The sequence below is a fragment of the Podarcis pityusensis genome, assembly GCF_964106645.2.
Source record: "Podarcis pityusensis genome assembly, chromosome: 5".
NCBI lineage: Eukaryota > Metazoa > Chordata > Lepidosauria > Squamata > Lacertidae > Podarcis > Podarcis pityusensis.
In genome coordinates, this window is record NC_138032.1 from 3,874,972 (window position 1) to 3,895,132 (window position 20,161).

The 20,161-nt window shown below is 45.1% G+C and overlaps 1 protein-coding gene across 3 annotated transcripts in view; it reads right to left on the minus strand.

Moving 5' to 3' along the window:
• RUBCN (rubicon autophagy regulator) overlaps positions 1 to 17,979 on the minus strand; it is a 49,252-nt gene extending 31,273 nt beyond the window's left edge. For 2 of the 3 annotated variants that reach the window (XM_081007410.1, XM_081007408.1), the window contains exons 1-4: positions 17,810 to 17,979; positions 6,527 to 6,680; positions 2,321 to 2,404; positions 1,335 to 1,494 (exon numbers count right to left, since the gene is read on the minus strand). In XM_081007410.1, the coding sequence (XP_080863536.1) occupies positions 1,335 to 1,494; positions 2,321 to 2,404; positions 6,527 to 6,680; positions 17,810 to 17,838 (427 nt within the window). In that variant the 5' untranslated portion in view covers positions 17,839 to 17,979. The remainder of the gene's footprint in view (positions 1 to 1,334; positions 1,495 to 2,320; positions 2,405 to 6,526; positions 6,681 to 17,809) is intronic. The other variant, XM_081007409.1, reaches the window with a different exon arrangement.
• Between the last annotated feature and the right edge of the window lie 2,182 nt (positions 17,980 to 20,161).

Consider the following 20,161-nt stretch of genomic DNA (forward strand, 5'->3'; position numbering starts at 1 on the left):
CAGGCTAGCAACACATCTAGTCCAACGTTCTGTTCTCACAGTGGCCAACCTGATACTTCTTGGGAAGACTGCAAGAAAGGATATGAGCACAACAGCACTCTTTCCACTGGGGAATCCTAGTAACTGGTTTCAAGAACATATTGATTATGAGAAGGGAGATAGAACACAGCCTTGCCACCCATGAATTGCCTAATCCTCTTTTACTACCTTTTGAGTCACTGGTTAAGCTCTTAATATATATAGGCCAGTTATAGTATTTTGGCATTTTCCCATTTTTTTTTTTGCTTACTTTTCCAGACATATTTATTAGTTTGCATTTGTATGTGCACATATATAACGTACAGAGCGAAATGAGACATCAAACAAAAATATTAGGCGGAGGATTTGCACTTCAGTAAAACAAATTAAGCCAGGTCATCCATGTTTAAAAGAACATGAATATGAAACACAAAAAGAGGATATGAAAATTGATGAACTGCCAGATAAATAAGGAAGCAGCTTTAATAAAGTGAAAGCAATACAACAGAACAGCTACAAAAGACATGATGTGAAACAATAGATGAAGCAGCACAGCTCATTGCTTTGTGTCCCCCCCCCCCCCCGCCCCAGGGATGAGAAACCTTTTTCAGCCTAAGAGGCACATTCCTTCCTGGGAAACCTCCAGAGGAGCACATGAAAAACTCTGAGGAGCAACAGACGTGACTTTTTCCTTTGCCCTTTTATCCAAAGATCCCCGGGCGGTATTGTAGTATTGTCTACAATGCCCAGCAGTGGCTCTACAGCAGAGGTCAGCAAACTTTTTCAGCAGGGGGCCGGTCCACTGTCCCTCAGACCTTCTGGGGGGATGGACTATTTTGCGGAGGGGGGATGAATGAATGAATTCCTATGCCCCACAAATAACCCAGAGATGCATTTTAAATAAAAGGACACATTCTACTCATGAAAAAACACGCTGATTCCCAGACCGCCCATGGGCCAGATTTAGAATGTGATTGGGCTGGATCTGGGCCCCGGGCCTTAGTTTGCCTACCCCTGCTCTACAGGATTTCAGGCCTATGAGGAAATGCTGGGGATTGAAATTGCGATCTTCCACATGCAAAGCAGACAACCTACCACTGAGCCATGACCCTTCCACATCCTTTAAACAACATTTGCCAGCATGGCCAGCCTGGGACTTTAACCTCAATTTTGGGGAAGGGGGAGGAAGAGAGAAGCCACCTGTGTCTGTCTGAAAGCTGCCTTTTGTTTGCAGGCTGCCAAGTGCAGACCACAGGGTACAAGAAAGAAGAAGAATGGCACGAGAAAGAAGAGGAAGAGCAGGGGTTTCATCTTACCTGCATAGAACTTCCTGGTGTACTGTTTGTTCCCAAGCAGAGGCTTCAGCTGAGCTGACAGGCAATGGAACTGCAGGCTGTGCTGCAGCCACGCCTCTGCAATGGCTCGATCACTGACGCCGTCGGTGTTCCGCTGTCCGTTCTCGTACAGGTTGATAAACTGGAAGACAGATGCTACTTCCTCTGAAAAGCTGGCAGAGACTAGCAGGTAATGGACAGCAGCGTCCCAGAAGATCCCTGATTACATACTCCTCTTAGAATCTCTCTCAATTTGCCACTGTCCCTGGAAGGGTATGAGGGACTGCTGCTTGAGGCACCAGCAGACAAATGAGAGGCAGCATAGCCTAGGCTGCCGGAAAGCCACTCTGTATCAGCATCAGTTCCCCATTCGCACAACAGGGAAAATAATGGCCTCACTTTGCAAGCCTGAGATGTGTTATAACCCTTGGAGAAGGAGGAAGCTGTCTGCCCTTAGCAGACCCCATTTTCTTGCCTGATTGTTCTCTAAATGGAGACTGTAGCCGCAGCCCCAATACAACACACCTACATATGCTTTCCACGACAATCACGACAATTTTCCCGTTTTATATCACAACTGTCGCCATTGGGCCAGTGTCAGAACTTGAGCTGCAGCAGGCAAAGGGAGCTTGATGGGAATTCAGTTATAGTTCAGTTATAAATCAGTTGTTATTGTTATTATTAATTATTATTATTATTAAACTTTCCTCAGGTCTGAAGCTGCTTGCATTTCCTCACCAACCTTGGGCTGCAGGTAAGAGTTTCCCATCAGCTCCCTCCCACCTGCCGTCAGCACTTTTTATTTGAGTTACTGGCTTCCTGCAAACAATCCCAGCAAGATTTGCCTTTCAGACCTTCCGTAAAGGTTAAAAACAACAAAGAGGCAAGTGACTTCTGCTCACCTCGACAAACTTGTCCCCCACCCCCTGGCAAAACCAAGATCTTCTTTCCCCAAAACATGAGCTCACCTTTTCAATGTGATGGGCAGCATGTGGGCTCAGCCAACGGAGGTCCTTCACAAACTGCCAATAATCCCTCTGCCTGCAACACACCTGCCCAGGAAATACAGAGAGTTAAAAATTCCCCTGGCAGTGCCAGCTCAATACGTGATCAGAGACCAGATTCATTAAGAGGCAGGCTTAGAAAGAGGAAGGAAATTAACTCCTTTACCGCTGTCAATTATGAACTACGGACCAAAACATGTCAGGTGGTCTGAAGTGCTACTTCTGAAATAACCTCTGTTACAGCTTAATTTGCATCTTCCTTCTCTCAAGCAGTTGCAAAAAGTCAGACAAGAACAGAGTCAAGAATTCAATGCCTTCCTGATGTCTGGAACATGCTGCATTCAGGTTAAGCAAATCAATCACCTGGTTGGTACATAATGCTAAATCATAGTTTATCAAACTATGCTTTAGTGTTATGTGTGTACCCTGCCCAGCAGCTTACCTATTATTTATTGCCAAAAACTGATGATTTGAAGTCATGGGTTTTTGATGGCTTATGAAACTTGGCTTGTTTTAAACATGGCTTAACATTACGTGTAAATTCAATAGTTTTCCTTACCCATGGTTTGTTTGAAAACACACACACCAACACTCACAAAACTACAAAGGCTTGAGGCAAGAGTAACTGTTGTGCCATCAGCATATTGCTGACAATGTACTCAGAAACTCTGGATGACCTCACTGAGCATATGGGATAAAACTGAACCCTGAGGAACCCCACACTGAAAGCTCCACAAGGCTGAAGAGCACTCCCCAGTTATCGCCCTCTGGAAATGACCATCCAAATAGGATCGGAAATACCAAAAAGTGGTGCCACCTACCCCTAACTTGGACAGTCACTCCAGAAGGATACAATGATGAAAAGCTGCAGAGAGGTTGAGGAGAACTAATGGGTACACATTTCCCCTGTCTTCCTCTTAACAGAAGTCATACAGGGTGACCAAAGCAGTTTCTGTGCCCAAACTGGGCCTAAAACCCGATTGAAATGGATCTAAAAATACCCACTTCCTCCAACAGCGTCTGGATCTGGTCTGTGACTACCTGCTCAAGAACCTTGCCCAAGAATATAACATCTTAATTACATTGTTATGGCTCAACCTTTCCCAAGCAACAAATTATATATTTTTAAAGCGGGAACAGTTATATCCTGTCTTTCTGATTAAAATTATCAAGGGGGCTAATATACATTAAGAGAAGCTGTATGGATGGAGCAGACAATGAATGGTGCAAATACAAATGGAACTAAATTAGGTTAGACAGGAAGGCCAAAGCAAACACCACACTACACATACTGACAGCTACAGTTTTATAAACAAGAACACGTTTTCTAGAGCAGCCAACATTAATATAACACTGAACCAAATAAGAATCAGTGTATTTTTGAAGCAACAATACCAAGGCTTTCAAGATACCAGATTTTTCATGGATGTAGGAACCTTAAGGTGTGTGCGTTCATGCTCTTATTTAACTGTGCCCAAATTCCCAAGATGCTGATTTCTTCTCTCTATGGAGAAAATGCACTGATCACTAGTAACTTTGGTTACAGCTTATCCACTACAAGCAATGATTGTTTCTTGCATGTTCAAAATATGTGCGACTGTGCACACACGCATCGCCACAACCTAGAAGTGCCTGGAAAAAGGGGCGGGTCAGGGGCATAACAGGGCAGGGGCGTAACAGGGAGGAGAGCACTTACACAAGCTCCACCAATGTGTGCAAGGGTCAGGAATGCAAACCCCGCACAAAATGGGGGTAGTTGCCTGTACTGCAACCAACAGCCTGATTTTATCTCTGGAGGACTGCAAAAGCCCTACAGAACAGATTATTACTAATTATTATCCCAAAAGTACAATATTCCATTCCACAAGATGATAAAGGCAAGTTAATGATTTATTCTTGCAACTACAGTGGCAAAAGAAACTGTTGGTTGTTGCAGGAGGGAAGGTATTAATGCTGTTCGACATTTAATGGCAGCACAGCTAGGGAACTGGATGTCTAGACTAGAGGACTAGACCAATTCATAGAGGACAAGGCTATCAATGCCACAATGGCTATATTCCACCTCTACCACGAGAGGCAACATGCCTTGAATAGCAGCTGCTGGGAATCACAGGTGGGCAGAGTGCCGATGTGCTCATGTCCTGCTTGCAGGCTTCCCACAGGCATCTGGTCAGCCACTGTGAGAAGAGGATGCCGGACTAGGTGGGCCATTGGCCTGGTGCTCTTATGTGCATGCTCAGAAGTACCACTACTCTAAAAAATGTGTATGAATGTGCAGGGGAGGCATGATGGAGCTTCGTAAAATCATGAACAGTGTGAAGAGAACAAAACCTTCCAGTTCAGAGAGAACCTATTTCCCAGGTGATCCTCTAAAGCAGTGTTTCCCAACCTTGGGCCTCCAGCTGTTTTTGAACTACAATTCCCATCATCCCTGACCACTGGTCTTGCTAGCTAGGGATCATAGAATCATAGAGTTGGAAGAGACCACAAGGGCCATCGAGTCCAACCCCCTGCCAAGCAGGAAACACCATCAGAGCACTCCTGACACATGGTTGTCAAGCCTCTGCTTAAAGACCTCCAAAGAAGGAGACTCCACCACACTCCTTGGCAGCAAATTCCACTGTCGAACAGCTCTTACTGTCAGGAAGTTCTTCCTAATGTTTAGGTGGAATCTTCTTTCTTGTAGTTTGGATCCATTGCTCCGTGTCCGCTTCTCTGGAGCAGCAGAAAACAACCTTTCTCCCTCCTCTATGTGACATCCTTTTATATATTTGAACATGGCTATCATATCACCCCTTAACCTCCTCTTCTCCAGGCTAAACATGCCCAGCTCCCTTAGCCGTTCCTCATAAGGCATCGTTTCCAGGCCTTTGACCATTTTGGTTGCCCTCCTCTGGACACGTTCCAGTTTGTCAGTGTCCTTCTTGAACTGTGGTGCCCAGAACTGGACACAGTACTCCAGGTGAGGTCTGACCAGAGCAGAATACAGTGGCACTATTACTTCCCTTGATCTAGATGCTATACTCCTATTGATGCAGCCCAGAATTGCATTGGCTTTTTTAGCTGCCGCGTCACACTGTTGGCTCATGTCAAGTTTGTGGTCAACCAAGACTCCTAGATCCTTTTCACATGTACTGCTCTCAAGCCAGGTGTCACCCATCTTGTATTTGTGCTTCTCATTCTTTTTGCCCAAGTGCAATACTTTACATTTCTCCCTGTTAAAATTCATCTTGTTTCTTTTGGCCCAGTTCTCTAATCTGTCAAGGTCGTTTTGAAGTGTGATCCTGTCCTCTGGGGTGTTAGCCACCCCTCCCAATTTGGTGTCATCTGCAAATTTGATCAGGATGCCCTTGAGTCCATCATCCAAGTCGTTGATAAAGATGTTGAATAAGACCGGGCCCAAGACAGAACCCTGTGGCACCCCACTAGTCACTCTTCTCCAGGATGAAGAGGAACCATTGATGAGCACCCTTTGGGTTCGGTCAGTCAGCCAGTTACAAATCCACTGAGTGGTAGCATAGTCAAGACCACATTTTACCAGCTTCTTTACAAGAATATTATGAGGCACCTTGTCAAATGCCTTGCTGAAATCAAGGTAGGCTACATCCACTGTGTTCCCTTCATCTACCAGGCTTGTAATTCTGTCTGATGATGGGAGTTGATGGGAGTTGATGGGAGTTGATGGGATGATTGGAGTTGTAGTCCAAAAACAGCTGGAGGCCCAAGGTTGGGAAACACTGCTCTACAGGGAAAGCAGGAGCTATCACCCTGGAGACAGGAAGGACTGAAGCTGAAAATGACTGCAGATGGGGAGACAAAAGGGCTTGCCTAAGGTCACCTCGGAAAGGAAATATGATCAAACTAATTCTTGGATCACAGCTCTACTATACCTGCTCCCCCCCTTTTTTTTTCTTTTTTACAAAAACAAACACTAGTTGGCCCAGGTCTCAGTCTTGCCTCACTTCTTCCTTAGCATCTTGTTCTGTGGATGCAACCCGACTACTAACATTCCTATCTATTCTCGTCCAAGACATGACATCTAGGTCAGATTTTAGACAAGATGGTTAAGGGATCCATTTTATGGCTGTCCCAGGTGAACACCGGTCAAGATACCCACCTGCTAAAGCAGAAGTAAGAGTATAAACTCCAGAGAAAGCCGAGAAAGCCTACCTTGTCTGGAATGAGCCCATGATGCAGAATGCTGTGCATGTCCCTGCAGAGTCGCTCCAAGCCACCATACTTAGACCAGACGTTGGGATTGTTTATAGACACCAAACCTTCCACTGTCGTCTTCAGGTTGCCCAGCAACTTCCAGTGCTCCTTCCTGAAAAACGCAGACCATCAGTTCTGTTGCGCAGGCAAAATTTCCTCGCTGCTTTGTGACCCTTTACAATGTCATCATTGTGGAAAAACAGTAACATAAGCAGGATGTGGCGTCACCAGTTCAAGTTCAACAGAAACCCCATCCATGCTGTTCCAACGCAACTACTTGTGCCAGTACAGATGGCGTGACAGCTCCTCTGCTGCAGTCCTGGTTGGAGAGCTTCCTCCCAAGCATTTTCCCTTGTGACATCCACACTTTAACAGCATTTCTTCTTCTTTTTTAAAGAAAGAATGCTTAAAAGGGTAAATTATAAATTATAAACTCATCGTGGTCTGGAGAAAAGCAGACACAAATTCCTTTGGGAGGTAGGGCAGGATAGAATCATCAACGTCTCTCACACAGATTCATAGAGCTCGAAGCGGCCACAAGGATCATCTAGTCCAATTCCCTGCAATGCAGGAATCTTTCACCCAATGTGGGGCTCAAACCCACAGCCCTGAGATTCGAGCGCCACATTGGGCGAAAGATGCTCTACCAACTGAGCTATCCCCATACCCATTGACAGGTAAGAGATTCAGGAAAGTCAGAAACAAGCACTTCTTCACACAGCACATAATTAACTTACAGAATTCGCTCCCACAAGATGTGGCAGTGGCAAGTAGCTTTAAAGAGGAAGTAGCCAGATTCACAGAGCTTTGGGCTGTCAACGGCTAATAGCCGTACAGTGGTGCCCTGCAAGACGAATGCCTCGCAAGACGAAAAACCCGCTAGACGAAAGGGTTTTCCGTTTTTCGATGCGCTTCGCAAGACGAATTTCCCTATGGGCTTGCTTCGCAAAACGAAAAAGTCTTGCGAGTCTTGCGATTTTTTTCACTCCCCCCCCTTTTTCTAAGCCGCTAAGCCGCTAATAGCCTTTTAGCCGCTAAGCCTTTAATAGCCGCTAAACCGCTAATAGCGCTAATCCGCTAATCGGGTTGCTTCGCAAGACGAAAAAACCGCTAGACGAAGAGACTCGCGGAACGGATTAATTTCGTCTTGCGAGGCACCACTGTAATAGCTAAACAGAACCTTCAGGTTCAGAGAAAGTCTACCTCTGAATCCTTGCTGCTGTGCAGGGAGGCCCAAGCCTTCATGACCTGTTTCTGTATTTCATGGAGACATCCAACAGACCATTGTTAGAACAGGATGAAATGCAAGATGGATCTTTCGTTCCCATTCAACAGAACTTTAGAACCACCATGGGAGAAAATTTCACTGAGTGCATCCTAAAACTGATGAAGATCTTACTTTTAAATAATAATACAAGAGCTGCAATACAGAGAGGCCATTTAAGAACTTGATTATTATATTATTTACTGGTTACGTATAACCATCTGTGTACATGGTGCTTTACAAAGGATGATTTTTATTTTATTTGCAGATCTATAAACTGATTCATAGCCAAAAGCTACAAAAGTGGTGTACAGCAAGATAACAAAGAGATTAAAATACCAACACAGACTCAATGAACACAATAAAACCAGTTCCTTATTTGTACTGTTAAGATTCCATAAAATGACAGGCTCCCACTTCAAGGAAAGATTTTTTTTAAAAAAAAGGTCTTCAATAAATGCCTAAATATCATGGTGCTAGATGCTTGCTTAAACACAGTAGGCAACCAATTCTAGAAGGCTGGAGCTGCAACACTAAAAGCCCTCTTTCCAATACTTACTAAGTATACCTCTATGGCAGGAGATACTCTCAGCAGTGCCCATCTGAGAAGTGCACTTGCTGAAATACAGGGTGAGACAGTCCCTCAAGCAAGCTGGCACCAAGTTATTTATGGCTTTAAATGCTAAAAGCAGAGCACTGAACTGTGCCCAGTAACATACTGGCTGCCATTTCAGTTCCCTCAGCAGGAGTGGTGTCAACAGGGTGGGCCAAGCAACAACCTACCTGCTGCAGTCTGCACCAGCTTGTGGACTAAGCCCAAGGGAAGCCCCACATAGAACACACTGTAGCAATTCATTCCAGAGGTTACCAGTGCCAGGACCACAGTGGCCAAGCAATGGGGAGTGGGGGAAAGCTTGGGAATGTACCACCATCCAGCTCCCCTAGTGGCTTCCCACAACAGGAGCGTCTCAAGGACCATGTTTGCCTTGGGTGGGGGGCAGGGTGAGAAGCAGTAGGATCTACTAAAATGAACTGCAGTACCGGTAACTGCCTTTTACCGATAACTTTTTACAAAAATCTGCTGATTGTGATAGGAATATTATGTAAACCACTTAGTGAAGTGTGCCTAAAACGCAGTTAATAAACACCCTTAAATAAATAAATTATTATTATTTTGGTCCAAGAACGGCCACAGCTATCTTACAACGGAAGATAAGCAAGAATGGTGGTGAATCATGTCTCCAAGCAGCTTATATTCTATGACAGCAGAGCAGAAAGGGGAGGGGAAGCAGCAAAAGTAACATGAAATGAACATGTGTTTTCTTCTTCCACTGCTTGGTTTGCACTGCACTCTTTGTGTTTTAATTGTTTTTTAGTCTTACGTGTGTAGATACCGCTGTTGGGTAGAAGGCCAGCATTTCAAATACATGAACACCATTACATTAAATTGGGGTGAGGAGTGGAGCAAATTCAGTAATGGAAACTGGGGGCGGGGTACAAGAGTGAGACCTCATGCCATGTATGGTGTTCTGGGAGGGTGTCCCCAGACAGGGGGCCAAAAGTGTTTAAACGAAGCAGGGAGCTTTGGGGCAACTGAGGATGGAGGAGTTTAGGGTCAAGAGCTTTGTAAGCCAGAGAACAGAAAAGAGGACTGGCAGGCTCTGAGCCAGGATTATATTTAGAAGCCTCCTCCTGTTTTTGTCTGCACCAGAGAATCTGCCTTGCATATTAAGAATAGAAGTGGACACCCCTGGACACACACAAAAAACCCAACCAAAGCCCAAAAAAACCCCAGAAGGCTGCCCTAGGACAGAAGCTGCATTTGTTCATTGCTTTTATGAATGCTCATAACACCACAGCACACATGTAAAAGACTGTAAAATAACATAACATTATATGTAATAAAACTGTAATTCCTGATGGCAATAACATATCATATTACTATTAACCTTCTATACGTATTATTGTCATAAAGTCCAAGGATTGTCAAGTCTCAGGCTCATGAAAATCAGAGTAAAATCTCAACCACAGGGAAGATATCATGTCTTCCCTGCACAGCAGTTTAAAAATTGCAAGAGCATGTTTAGTAAAAGCTTATGCAGACTCTACCACATCCTGAATGACATGAATGAAGCACTCTGGTAATTTGCTACTTTCTTATGGCGGATAGGAATTGCTTTTGAATCAGTCTCTTATCTACAAATGCCATACTCTTATGACTTCCTTAACAGTGTTCTCTCCCCCCCCCCCCCAAAAAAAAACACACATGGCCACAACAGGGAGAAACTGTAGGAACAGGAGGTAAGTTTGGGGTCCAAATGCTCACAACCACAGTTTTGGGCTAGCTGTGCACATTTCTGCCATACACGAGCTTTTATGCAGAATGATCTCAGCCACTCTCCCTTGGATCCCGCAACTCCACCCCAGAACACCTGAACTTCCTTACAAGAGAGCTGCTGTGTTCCAATTACTGCTACCAATATGTGTTCAAATACTGAGCTGGCAATTATCAGCCCGAGAGCCCAGGACAAATGGTGACGAATCAGGGTAGGGCAGCAAGAGAAGGGAGAAGAGCGGCAGGGGGTGGGGAAGAGAATCGCTTCCTCAGCAAGTCCTTGCAAAGCTGGCTTAAAGAAGAGCAACAGATCTGTCACATTCCTACAAATGAGTCACTCTACTACACTGGAATGCCATTTTTTAAATTTATTTTTTGCTTTTTCAAGAAGGCATCCAATGGCTCACTGAGCCAAAATTGTATTTAATGTTCTCTGTATTCCATTTCTACCCTGTAAACCATTTCTACCCTGCCTCTTCCACCCAAATTGAGTTCCCAGAATGACTTACAAACCGGGAAAAGCATAATAATAATAATAATAATAATAATAATAATAATATCAACTAAGCAGCCTCAGCTGCAAAACAACAATACACACAGAAATGGCAGGGTGGCACACAAAATGTGTGTTCATGCAAAACAGTTGTCACTTGCTGTCCAAATGTGTTCATGTATGAAGAGCACCAAAGTCCTTGGAATTCACTGTGCCAACGTCTGGCTGCTGCAGATGAGAAAACACAATCATGTGCCCCTATAAGCTGCATTTCAGAGCAAGAAGGACAAGAAGAGCCTGGAAATGGCTGGAGGGGACAGCCCTGTTGGTCTAGGGTTCTGCTTGCAGGGAGCCCACAGCCATCTGGCTGGCAACTGTGAGAACTGGATGCTGAAGAGATGGGCCTTTGGTCTGATCCAGCAGGAATCTTATGTTCTTAATGCCTGCAATGTGTGGGATACACAAAGTCAGGACATACAGACCAAGTCCACATCCAGAACTTCCCAAGGCCTACAGCTATTTTTGCAGTGAAAAATAACATTATCCTTTTTGGTTCACTTAATTGTTTCTGAAAAGGACTCTCATCCAAAAGTTGCTATTGAGGGACACCCACCAGGAACTCTGAAAGGGCCATTCCTGCTTGTCTCCCAACTTGAAAAGGTTGCCTGAAAAGCGGAGACTTAAACACAAACCTTTTTGAATGCAAGAGTTTGGTTTCCAAGACAACGAGCAGCAAATTGGCTTATGCCATCAAGCCTATTCCTCCCATAAAGCTGGTTCTCCTGGGAAATGGAAACTAAATCTTAAGGCAATGATCTAAGTTGACAGATGACTCACAATCAGCTCACTTTCCTTCCAACCAAGTTGGCGTGGGGAAAGAGAGCTGACAGACTGGGAGAAAACAAACCGTAAACCAGCATGCACAATGGCTGTGGCCACAGTCACATATTAGGGCAACTTTCACCTTAATAAAACCCTGAAGTTATTAACTAGCACAGTCTTTGGAACAGGGCAGGAGCTGAAGCAAGGAGGGAGTGGGTGAACAGGGTCCTTTCCTTATGAGATGGGCAACTTATCAGACCTAGTTATCTAGCCCAGCATCCCATTTCCCACATTGGCCAACCAGATGCCTACAGGAAGCCCTTGAGCAGGGACATGCTGGCCACAGCTATCTCTTGCTCTTGTTCTCCAGCAGCTGGAATTTGAATGTATGCAGCATCTGAACCTGGAGGATGCATTTTGCCATCATTAATAGCAGCCATTGTCATGCCACTATTTCAAAAATGTTGGTTTGGAAGAACACTACTAGAGTAGGACAGTTTTCACATTCCCCTAGGGCTTCTCTCAGTCATGGGCATGAAAAGATGCAGGGCAAAAGTTCACATATCAGTCATCGATAGCATCATCCTCATGATGAAGAACTGGGAAAGGTCCAGAATCATGCCCCATGTTGGGCGATGCTTACTGCATTGTAGGGGGTTGGACTAGATGACCCTCATGGTTCCTTCCAACTCTACGAGTCTATGAAATGTAGGGAATTGTCACCCCTGTTTTATGAAAGACGGCCACCTTCTGTAACATCTTTCCTACGCTCCAAAGGAGAGGCTCTTCTCTGTGTTCCAACACAGGCCGAGGTAAAATTCCTGGGGATGTTCAACAGGGCCTTTTCTGTGGCCATGCCACACTTAAGAAAACCATCAGAGTCTAGTTGCCTTCTAGCCCAGCAAGCAGTGGACAATTAGGGAAGCCTGCAAAGCAGGATGTGAGTACAGCAGCACTCGCCCCCCTTGTGATTTCCAGCAACCAGTATTCAGAGAAATAATGACTCCAACCCTGGAGGCAGAAGAACGCAAACCATTCTGACTGGTAGCCATTGACAGCTACTCTTTTAAAGCCATTCAAGTTGGTGACCATCATTATGTCTTGTGGGAGTGGATTCAATGCAAAAAGTATGCACAAGTGGAATTCCTTTCTACAGGTGGTTTGTCTGACCACCTTCTTTTATACTTTGTCCTGCCTAGTTTAGACTATTTAAAAGTAAGTTTTCCACTCACCTATATGCTAGCTATTATGCTGACTGTTTTTTAGTCTGACATGCTGCCTTTTACACCTTTTTTGCTTTCACTTGTTTTGTTTTGTTTTTACTTGTTTTAATGAAAGAGTTATTCAGCACCTCCTAGGCTTTTAAAATTTATTTTATATCCTGCTGTCCTCAATATCTCACTCCTATTGCCACTAATTGGCCCAGATGAAGAGATAGGTATTTAGTTAGTACTGAAGGATGTCAGCCCCTTCATGGATCACTGCCTTGCCGTGGCGAAGGGGCTTGAATAACTCAGAGAAGCTATGAGAAGCTCTTGAGAGTCCCATGGACTACAAGAAGATCAAACCTATCCATTCTTAAGGAAATCAGCCCTGAGTGCTCACTGGAAGGACAGATCCTGAAGCTGAGGCTCCAATACTTTGGCCACCTCATGAGAAGAGAAGACTCCCTGGAAAAGACCCTGATGTTGGGAAAGCACAAGGAGAAGGGAATGACAGAGGACGAGATGGTTGGACAGTGTTCTCGAAGCTACCAGCATGAGTTTGACCAAACTGCGGGAGGCAGTGGAAGACAGGAGTGCCTGGCGTGCTCTGGTCCATGGGGTCATGAAGAGTCGGACACGACTGAACGACTAAACAACAACAACGAATGATGTCGGTGCCAGCTGCAGTTCAGGGAGGAGAGCATGCCATGGTTCCCCCGTTTAAAAAAAATGGTAAGGAAGGATACAAATTATCTTAAAACAATTAAAATATTTCACACACCCAAAGTACGCAAGAGGCATGCATTAGGCTTATCTATAAATTGGCTAGGTTTATGATTTAGATATATTATACACCTAGGAAAAAATCCAAACTAGTCACTAAAGCTTCAATTCTTTTCACACTTAACTGATCCAGGAGTAAGCGTCACTGAACTCAACAGGGCATAATTCTATGTAAACAATGAATATTACATTGTAAATTGTCTAAATTGAGCTAACATAGATGCAAAAGGTCTCTGTACAAACAAGTTCTGACGTCTGTCTTCACCTGCACAGATTATGCCAGAGCTTGACAGCATTGGTGTCATGGAGGGTAGATATAAAAGTCATCAAGCTTAGCAATGCAAGCAGGTGGGTTTCAAGGAAGGAAGCAATGCAAACAGTCTCTTAATAGGCAGATCCAAGCTAGGTCCAGCTCTCCCCCACCCCCTTGTCCCTGAAATGCACGAATGACCACCCAAACTAGGTAGAAACAACAGCAGCCTTTGATGGGCCTGCCTTCTGTTGGCCTGTAGCCCTGTGCAAAATTTTGAGTTACACATAACTCTAGAGCACAGTTTTAATTAGGCAACTGTTGAAAATGACTAAGCCCTTATCCCTTTTATCAAGATTTAGGAGCGCTTCACATTTTAGTGTATACCTTTGACACGCAGGTGTCAGGGCGGGGAGAGAAACAATCACAGCCATTGAAAGTGCTTCATAGTGTTTTGTATTACTCAAAAGCTGACACCCTATTGGCCTGCTTTTTTCCTCTTATATTCTGAGAAGACAGTTTTCACTAAAAGCTATATTCATACCTTGCAACTTAAGTCTGCTCCTTCCCAAATCAATCTTCTATCTCTCAGAAATATTCCACACACATATTATTCTACTGATCACCAACCTTGTTTAACGCAGGAGATCCTGATAGACTACCCTGAGGTTGTCCATAAAGGCTTTTTTAATGGGGCCTTTCCAACAAGTTGCCCAAGTCAGAGTACAACTACAGTGGTCCCTCTGGTTACATACGCTTCAGGTTACAGAGGCTTCAGGTTACAGACTCCACTAACCCAGAAATGGTGCTTCAGGTTAAGAACTTTGCTTCAGGATGAGAACAGAAATCGTGCTCTGGCGGCGCGGCAGCAGCAGGAGGCCCCAGTCGCTAAAGTGGTGCATCAGGATAAGAACAGTTTCAAGTTAAGTACGGACCTCCGGAACAAATTAAGTACTTAACCCGAGGTACCACTATATTTGAAACTAACAGCCACCAAATTTCTACCCTCCTGTGTCTTCGTGTGTTCCATTGCATGACTAAGATAGCAAGTTTCTAGTTCTTAAGGATGCAGAAAAGCTTGAAAAGAAAATTATCTAGTAAAAGTCAGATGATGAGACTGAATTTCCACTGAGCAGCAAAAGAATACCCTTTGATGTTACTTCCCACCCACGTACACACAAACCCTTTTCTAGTTCCTCTTATATTTATTATTGCCTGGTCCTAATCCCTGGTCCTAAATCCCACTGATCCAAATTGCAAGACCCCACAATTCAGGGGTTAGGCACATGCTTTGCAATTGCTATTATCTCCAGTTAAACAACCTCAGCCTGCAGGGCTTGAAATAACCCCAGCTTGAGATCTGGGAAACCTGATGCCAATCAGAACAGACAGTGCTGGACCAATGAATCAATTATCTGACTCTATGTAGGGCAGAAATATATGTTCAAAGTATCTTTTGCACACTTCTTTAGTGACTTCACCCCTCCCCATGAAAGTCAAGTTCTTTGACAACTCAGCTACCAGAAGCAAAATATTTTGGTCTGCACAATTTATTGTTAACGGCATGAGATTTCCACAGGAAAATAATGGAGTTTCTGCATACTGCACAGCAAGCACCAAACACATATTGGACATTATATAGATGTTAAAATGTACAACAGTAAATAAGCAACATCATTTCTGCCCCAAAAAAGAGATGCAAATAAACTAAATATTTATGTGACTGATGTCCTTTTGCAATGGGCCTCAGTGGCTGCCCTGTCATCTAAATAGCCAGTGAACATCACATCATGTGGGAGACATGTGGGAGTTTTAAAGTTCTACAGAACTTTTCTTCAAGCTAGATTCCAACAATCATCTTTGCTTTGTTTTTTACTTACTAGCATGAATCTTGTTTTGCCCCAACAAAGTGTTTCCCTCCTCCTTTACAAAAAATTAAAACATGCAGTCTGACAAAGAGTTGTGTGTAAGAAGCCCTACTCAATTAGATCAATGGCCCATCTAGTCCAGGACTGTCCTAATAAGCGGCCAGTGAGATATTCAAGGATGGCCTGGAAGCAGAATGGGAGCATGACAGCACACTCCCCAATTAAAATTCCTAGCAAATAGAACATAGTCACCAGGGTTAGCAATCATTGATGATCTTATCCTCCATTAATTTGTCTAATCCTCTTTTGAAGCCATCCAAGTTGCTGGTCATCACTGCCTCCTGTGGCAGTGAGTTCCACAGTTTTAACCAGGCGCCATGCGAACAAGTAGTTTCTTTTATCTGTCCTGAATCTTCCAACATTCAGCTTCTAGTAATTATTATTATTATTTTATTATTTATACCCTGCCCATTTGGCTGGGTTTCCGCAGCCATTCTGGGCAACTTACAGAATATATAAAGCATTAAACATTAAAAGCTTCCTGATACAGGGCTGCCTTCAGATGTCTTCTAAAAGTTGTATAGTTCTTTATCTCCTTGACATACTAGTGTTCTAGTATTACGAAAGGAGAAAAACCTCTCTTCGCACTTTCTTCACACCATGCATAATTTTACACCTCTCTGTAATGCTCGCCCGCCCTCTTTCATTTTCCTTTTCTTTAAACTTGTGAGCTTGCAAGGAAATTCTCGCCTCAGTAAGTGAATCTGGGTCAGTCCTACACAACCTTTCCGTTGTTCAAACATAAAAAGCCCTGCTGAAGAGACTCCGGCACACACCTCCTAGTGACACAACCGAACTCCCTTCTCCATCCTCCTCCTCCCACACCTCCTCCACCACCCCATACAATATACAGTGGTACCTCGGGTTAAGAACTTAATTCATTCCAGAGGTCCATTCTTAACCTGAAACTGTTCTTAACCTGAAGCACCACTTTAGCTAATGGGGCTTCCTGCTGCTGCCGTGCCGCCGGAGCACGATTTCTGTTCTCATCCTGAAGCAAAGTTCTTAACCCAAGGTACTATTTCTGGGTTAGTGGAGTCTGTAACCTGAAGCTTATGTAACCTGAAGGGTATGTAACCCAAGGTACCACTGTACTGTAATACAGTATTGCTTCAATACAATGTAACATCAAGATATGTCATCGAATTCTTTGCCCTTTTCCAAAGAAGTGTTCGGAGATTAGCATGATAAAGAGATACGGCTTGTAGCCATGGTCAGCTGTTTACATTTTGAATTTGGAAGGACAAATTATCCTTTTTAGCTTAGTTTATCTTTATACCATTGGTGATGTGACTCTTGGATCACACCATCTCCACCTTTACTCTTGAGATAATTCTTATACAGTGGTACCTCAGGTTACATACGCTTCAGGTTACAGACTCCGCTAACCCAGATATAGTACTTCGGGTTAAGAACTTTGCTTCAGGATGAGAACAGAAATTGTGTAGCGGTGGCGGGAGGCCCCATTAGCTAAAGTGGTGCTTCAGGTTAAGAACAGTTTCAGGCTAAGAACGGACCTCCGGAACGAATTAAGTACTTAACCTGAGGTACCACTATATCTGGTAGGGAGATCCCAGACTATACACAGCCTCTTCAAGACGTCCATAGAGGCGTTACGCGTTTTCACCTCCTAATCACTTGAGGCTTACAACTCCTGCCCCAGTGTCACCCAAGGTCCCATCCCAAAACGGGCTACTTTCCATGGCCACCCTCTCCAGCCTGTAACTCCCCACCCCGCCCGCATTGCCTCAGCCCTCCCCGCCTCAGCAAACTCCCCTCTCCCCACAAATGGCCCCACCACCACCCCCATCATCATCGGCTCTTTCCCGGCCCCACAACTCACTCCCCGCCCGCAATGCCTCAGCAAACTCCCCTCCCGCCACCCCATTGCCTCAGCTCCCCCTATAACTACGCACACCCCACTCCACCCACAGCGCCCCCATTAACTCCCCTCCCCCCAAATATCTCCCCTCAGCTCTGACCCCCCAACTGACTCCCCCCCCACTGCATGTCATTTCATTTCCCTCGGCGCTCACACCCCTCTTCAGTTAATTAGCTCCCCCCCCATTGCCTCGCCTCCCTCCCGCCCCCCAACCAGCCCCGCCCCCGGTTACCTCAGCGCCCCCCTTCCCGGCCCTGCTGCCCCCCTTCGCCTTCTGACCTGCTCTCCTCCTGCCCCGCAACCTCCATCCCTCGGAGGGCGAGGCGGCGGTCAGAGCCCGGCGGCCTCACTCCAAGCCTGGACGGCGACGCCCACTCTGAGCGCAGCCCCGTCTCCTCCGGCCATCTCGCCCGGGACAGCGCCGCCTTCTCTCGCCCTCAGAGGCAGGGAACTACGAGTCCCAGCGGCCCCCGCGCGCGCCCCGACAACGCAACTTCCGGCGCGCTACGTTCCCGGCAGCGCCGCATAGCCAGGGCACGCCTCCGGAAGCCCCGCCCACCCACCCCCGGAATCCTTCGGGAACTACGAGTCCCAGCGTGCCCCGCGCTGAACAGCTGCTCCCAATCCTGTTCTCCCTCTCCTTGAATGAGGGCAATTTTGAATGTAGACTTTTTTTTCCGGGGGGAAACGGGGCTAAAGAGGGCAGGCAATAATATGCCTTGATAATGTTGGAATTATCTGCGCGGCAATTGGGCGTGCATGCACTTAATGGCTCCGGTGATTATAAAAAATCTGCCGATATATAACGGAAGCAAGAGTACTATTGCCACAGAAATGGAAACCAGAAGAACTACCGACGAAAGAAGAATGGCAGACGAAATTAATGGACTACGCAGAATTAGATAAAACGACAGGAAGGATTCGAAACCTGCGAGATCAGAGATTCTCAGAGGACTGGATTAAATATGTGAATTATTTGAAAAGCAATTGTAATCAACAGATTACGCTAGTAGGACTACAAGAAGTGTTGTAAAGAGAACTATGTGAAATATTGCAGAGAAAAGCATGAAGAGAATTATTAGTGAAGGACTATTAAAAGTAATAGTGAAATTAATGAAATGCAGATTGATAAAGACTGAAAAATCTTCAGACGTGGTTGATGGAAGTCCAAAACATTGCATAAGATAAGAATGTTGTATGTTTTTTGGAAACTTTACGTAAAAATTAATAAAAATATATTTTAAAAAAGAGAAAAACTCTGCTGATAGGTTATATATAATGAGCAAGCGTGATGCTGATCAGGTTTACTCAAGAAACAAAGCCGCAGCCCTGATCTCACTTACCTGCAGGTGAACCCTGTTCAATTCTACAGGACCATGAGAAGACATGGTTGGGCTGTGCTGTGAGCTATACCTGTTCCTGCTGGCTTTGCTTTTGCTCTCTTGATTAATGATACCCTCTTTTTGTTTGCAAGCAAAACCTTTTTGTGATTAGCCAGTTTGCACAATGAGCAGAATCAAGAGGGAATGCCTTTCCTGAACTGTGCTACAACAGGTTGCAGATAGGTATGATAGAGTACGTCTTCATGAGGCAGTGATGGCCACCAAGCTTGATGGCTTTAAAAGAGGGTCATGGAGGCTATCAATGCTGCTAGCCAGAATGGCTATGCTGTGCCCTCCACAGCTGGAGGAAGCAATGCTTCCAAATACCACTTGCTGGAAACGACAGGAAGGGAGAGTGCTGTTGTGCTTGAATTCTGCTGGCTGGTTTCCAAAGGACATCTGGTTGGCCACTGTAAGAACAGGATGCTGGACTAAATGGGCAGTCCAGCAGGCTCTTCTTATGTGGCTTGCATGTATCAACTTCTGTAGGGTGGGGGGATCTGTATACAAAACACTACATGGTAAAGGTAAAGGGACCTCTGGCCATTAGGTCCAGTCGTGACCGACTCTGGGGTTGCAGCGCTCATCTCGCTTTACTGGCCGAGGGAGCCGGCGTACAGCTTCCGGGTCATGTGGCCAGCATGACTAAGCCGCTTCTGGTGAACCAGAGCAGCGCACAGAAACACTGTTTACCTTCCCACCGGAGCGGTACCTATTTATCTACTTGCACTTTGACGTGCTTTCAAACTGCTAGGTGGGCAGGAGCTGGGACTGAGCAACAGGAGCTCACCCCGTCGTGGGGATTTGATCCGCCGACCTTCTGATCGGCAAGTCCTAGGCTCTGTGGTTTAACCCACAGCACCACCCACGTCCCTTACTAACATGTTAGTGAACCTATTAAACTGTTCCAATATTAGCACACTGCAATCTGTATTATTATCACAACAGCAGCCCTTTCCTTCTATCAGTTTTCTATTTTTTGCAAATGTGTCAGCTGGGGGAAAAGGTTATGCTGATTGTTGCTTTATTTCATCATTGACCCTCAAGTGACTTTTGCCATATGGGGGACACCAAAAGGGTGATGCTTAAATAGTTCTTTTAGATGCTGGCATTTGTTACATTTTCCTTTGCAGATGTCCAGTTGCAGGCAGCTGCTTTCTTGGCTTGGATAATAAAAGTTGCTGCTGTCTCCTCCTCCACCACCATCTGTCTGTGTTTGGTCTGCTTTGCACCTGCTGTCTGGACACAG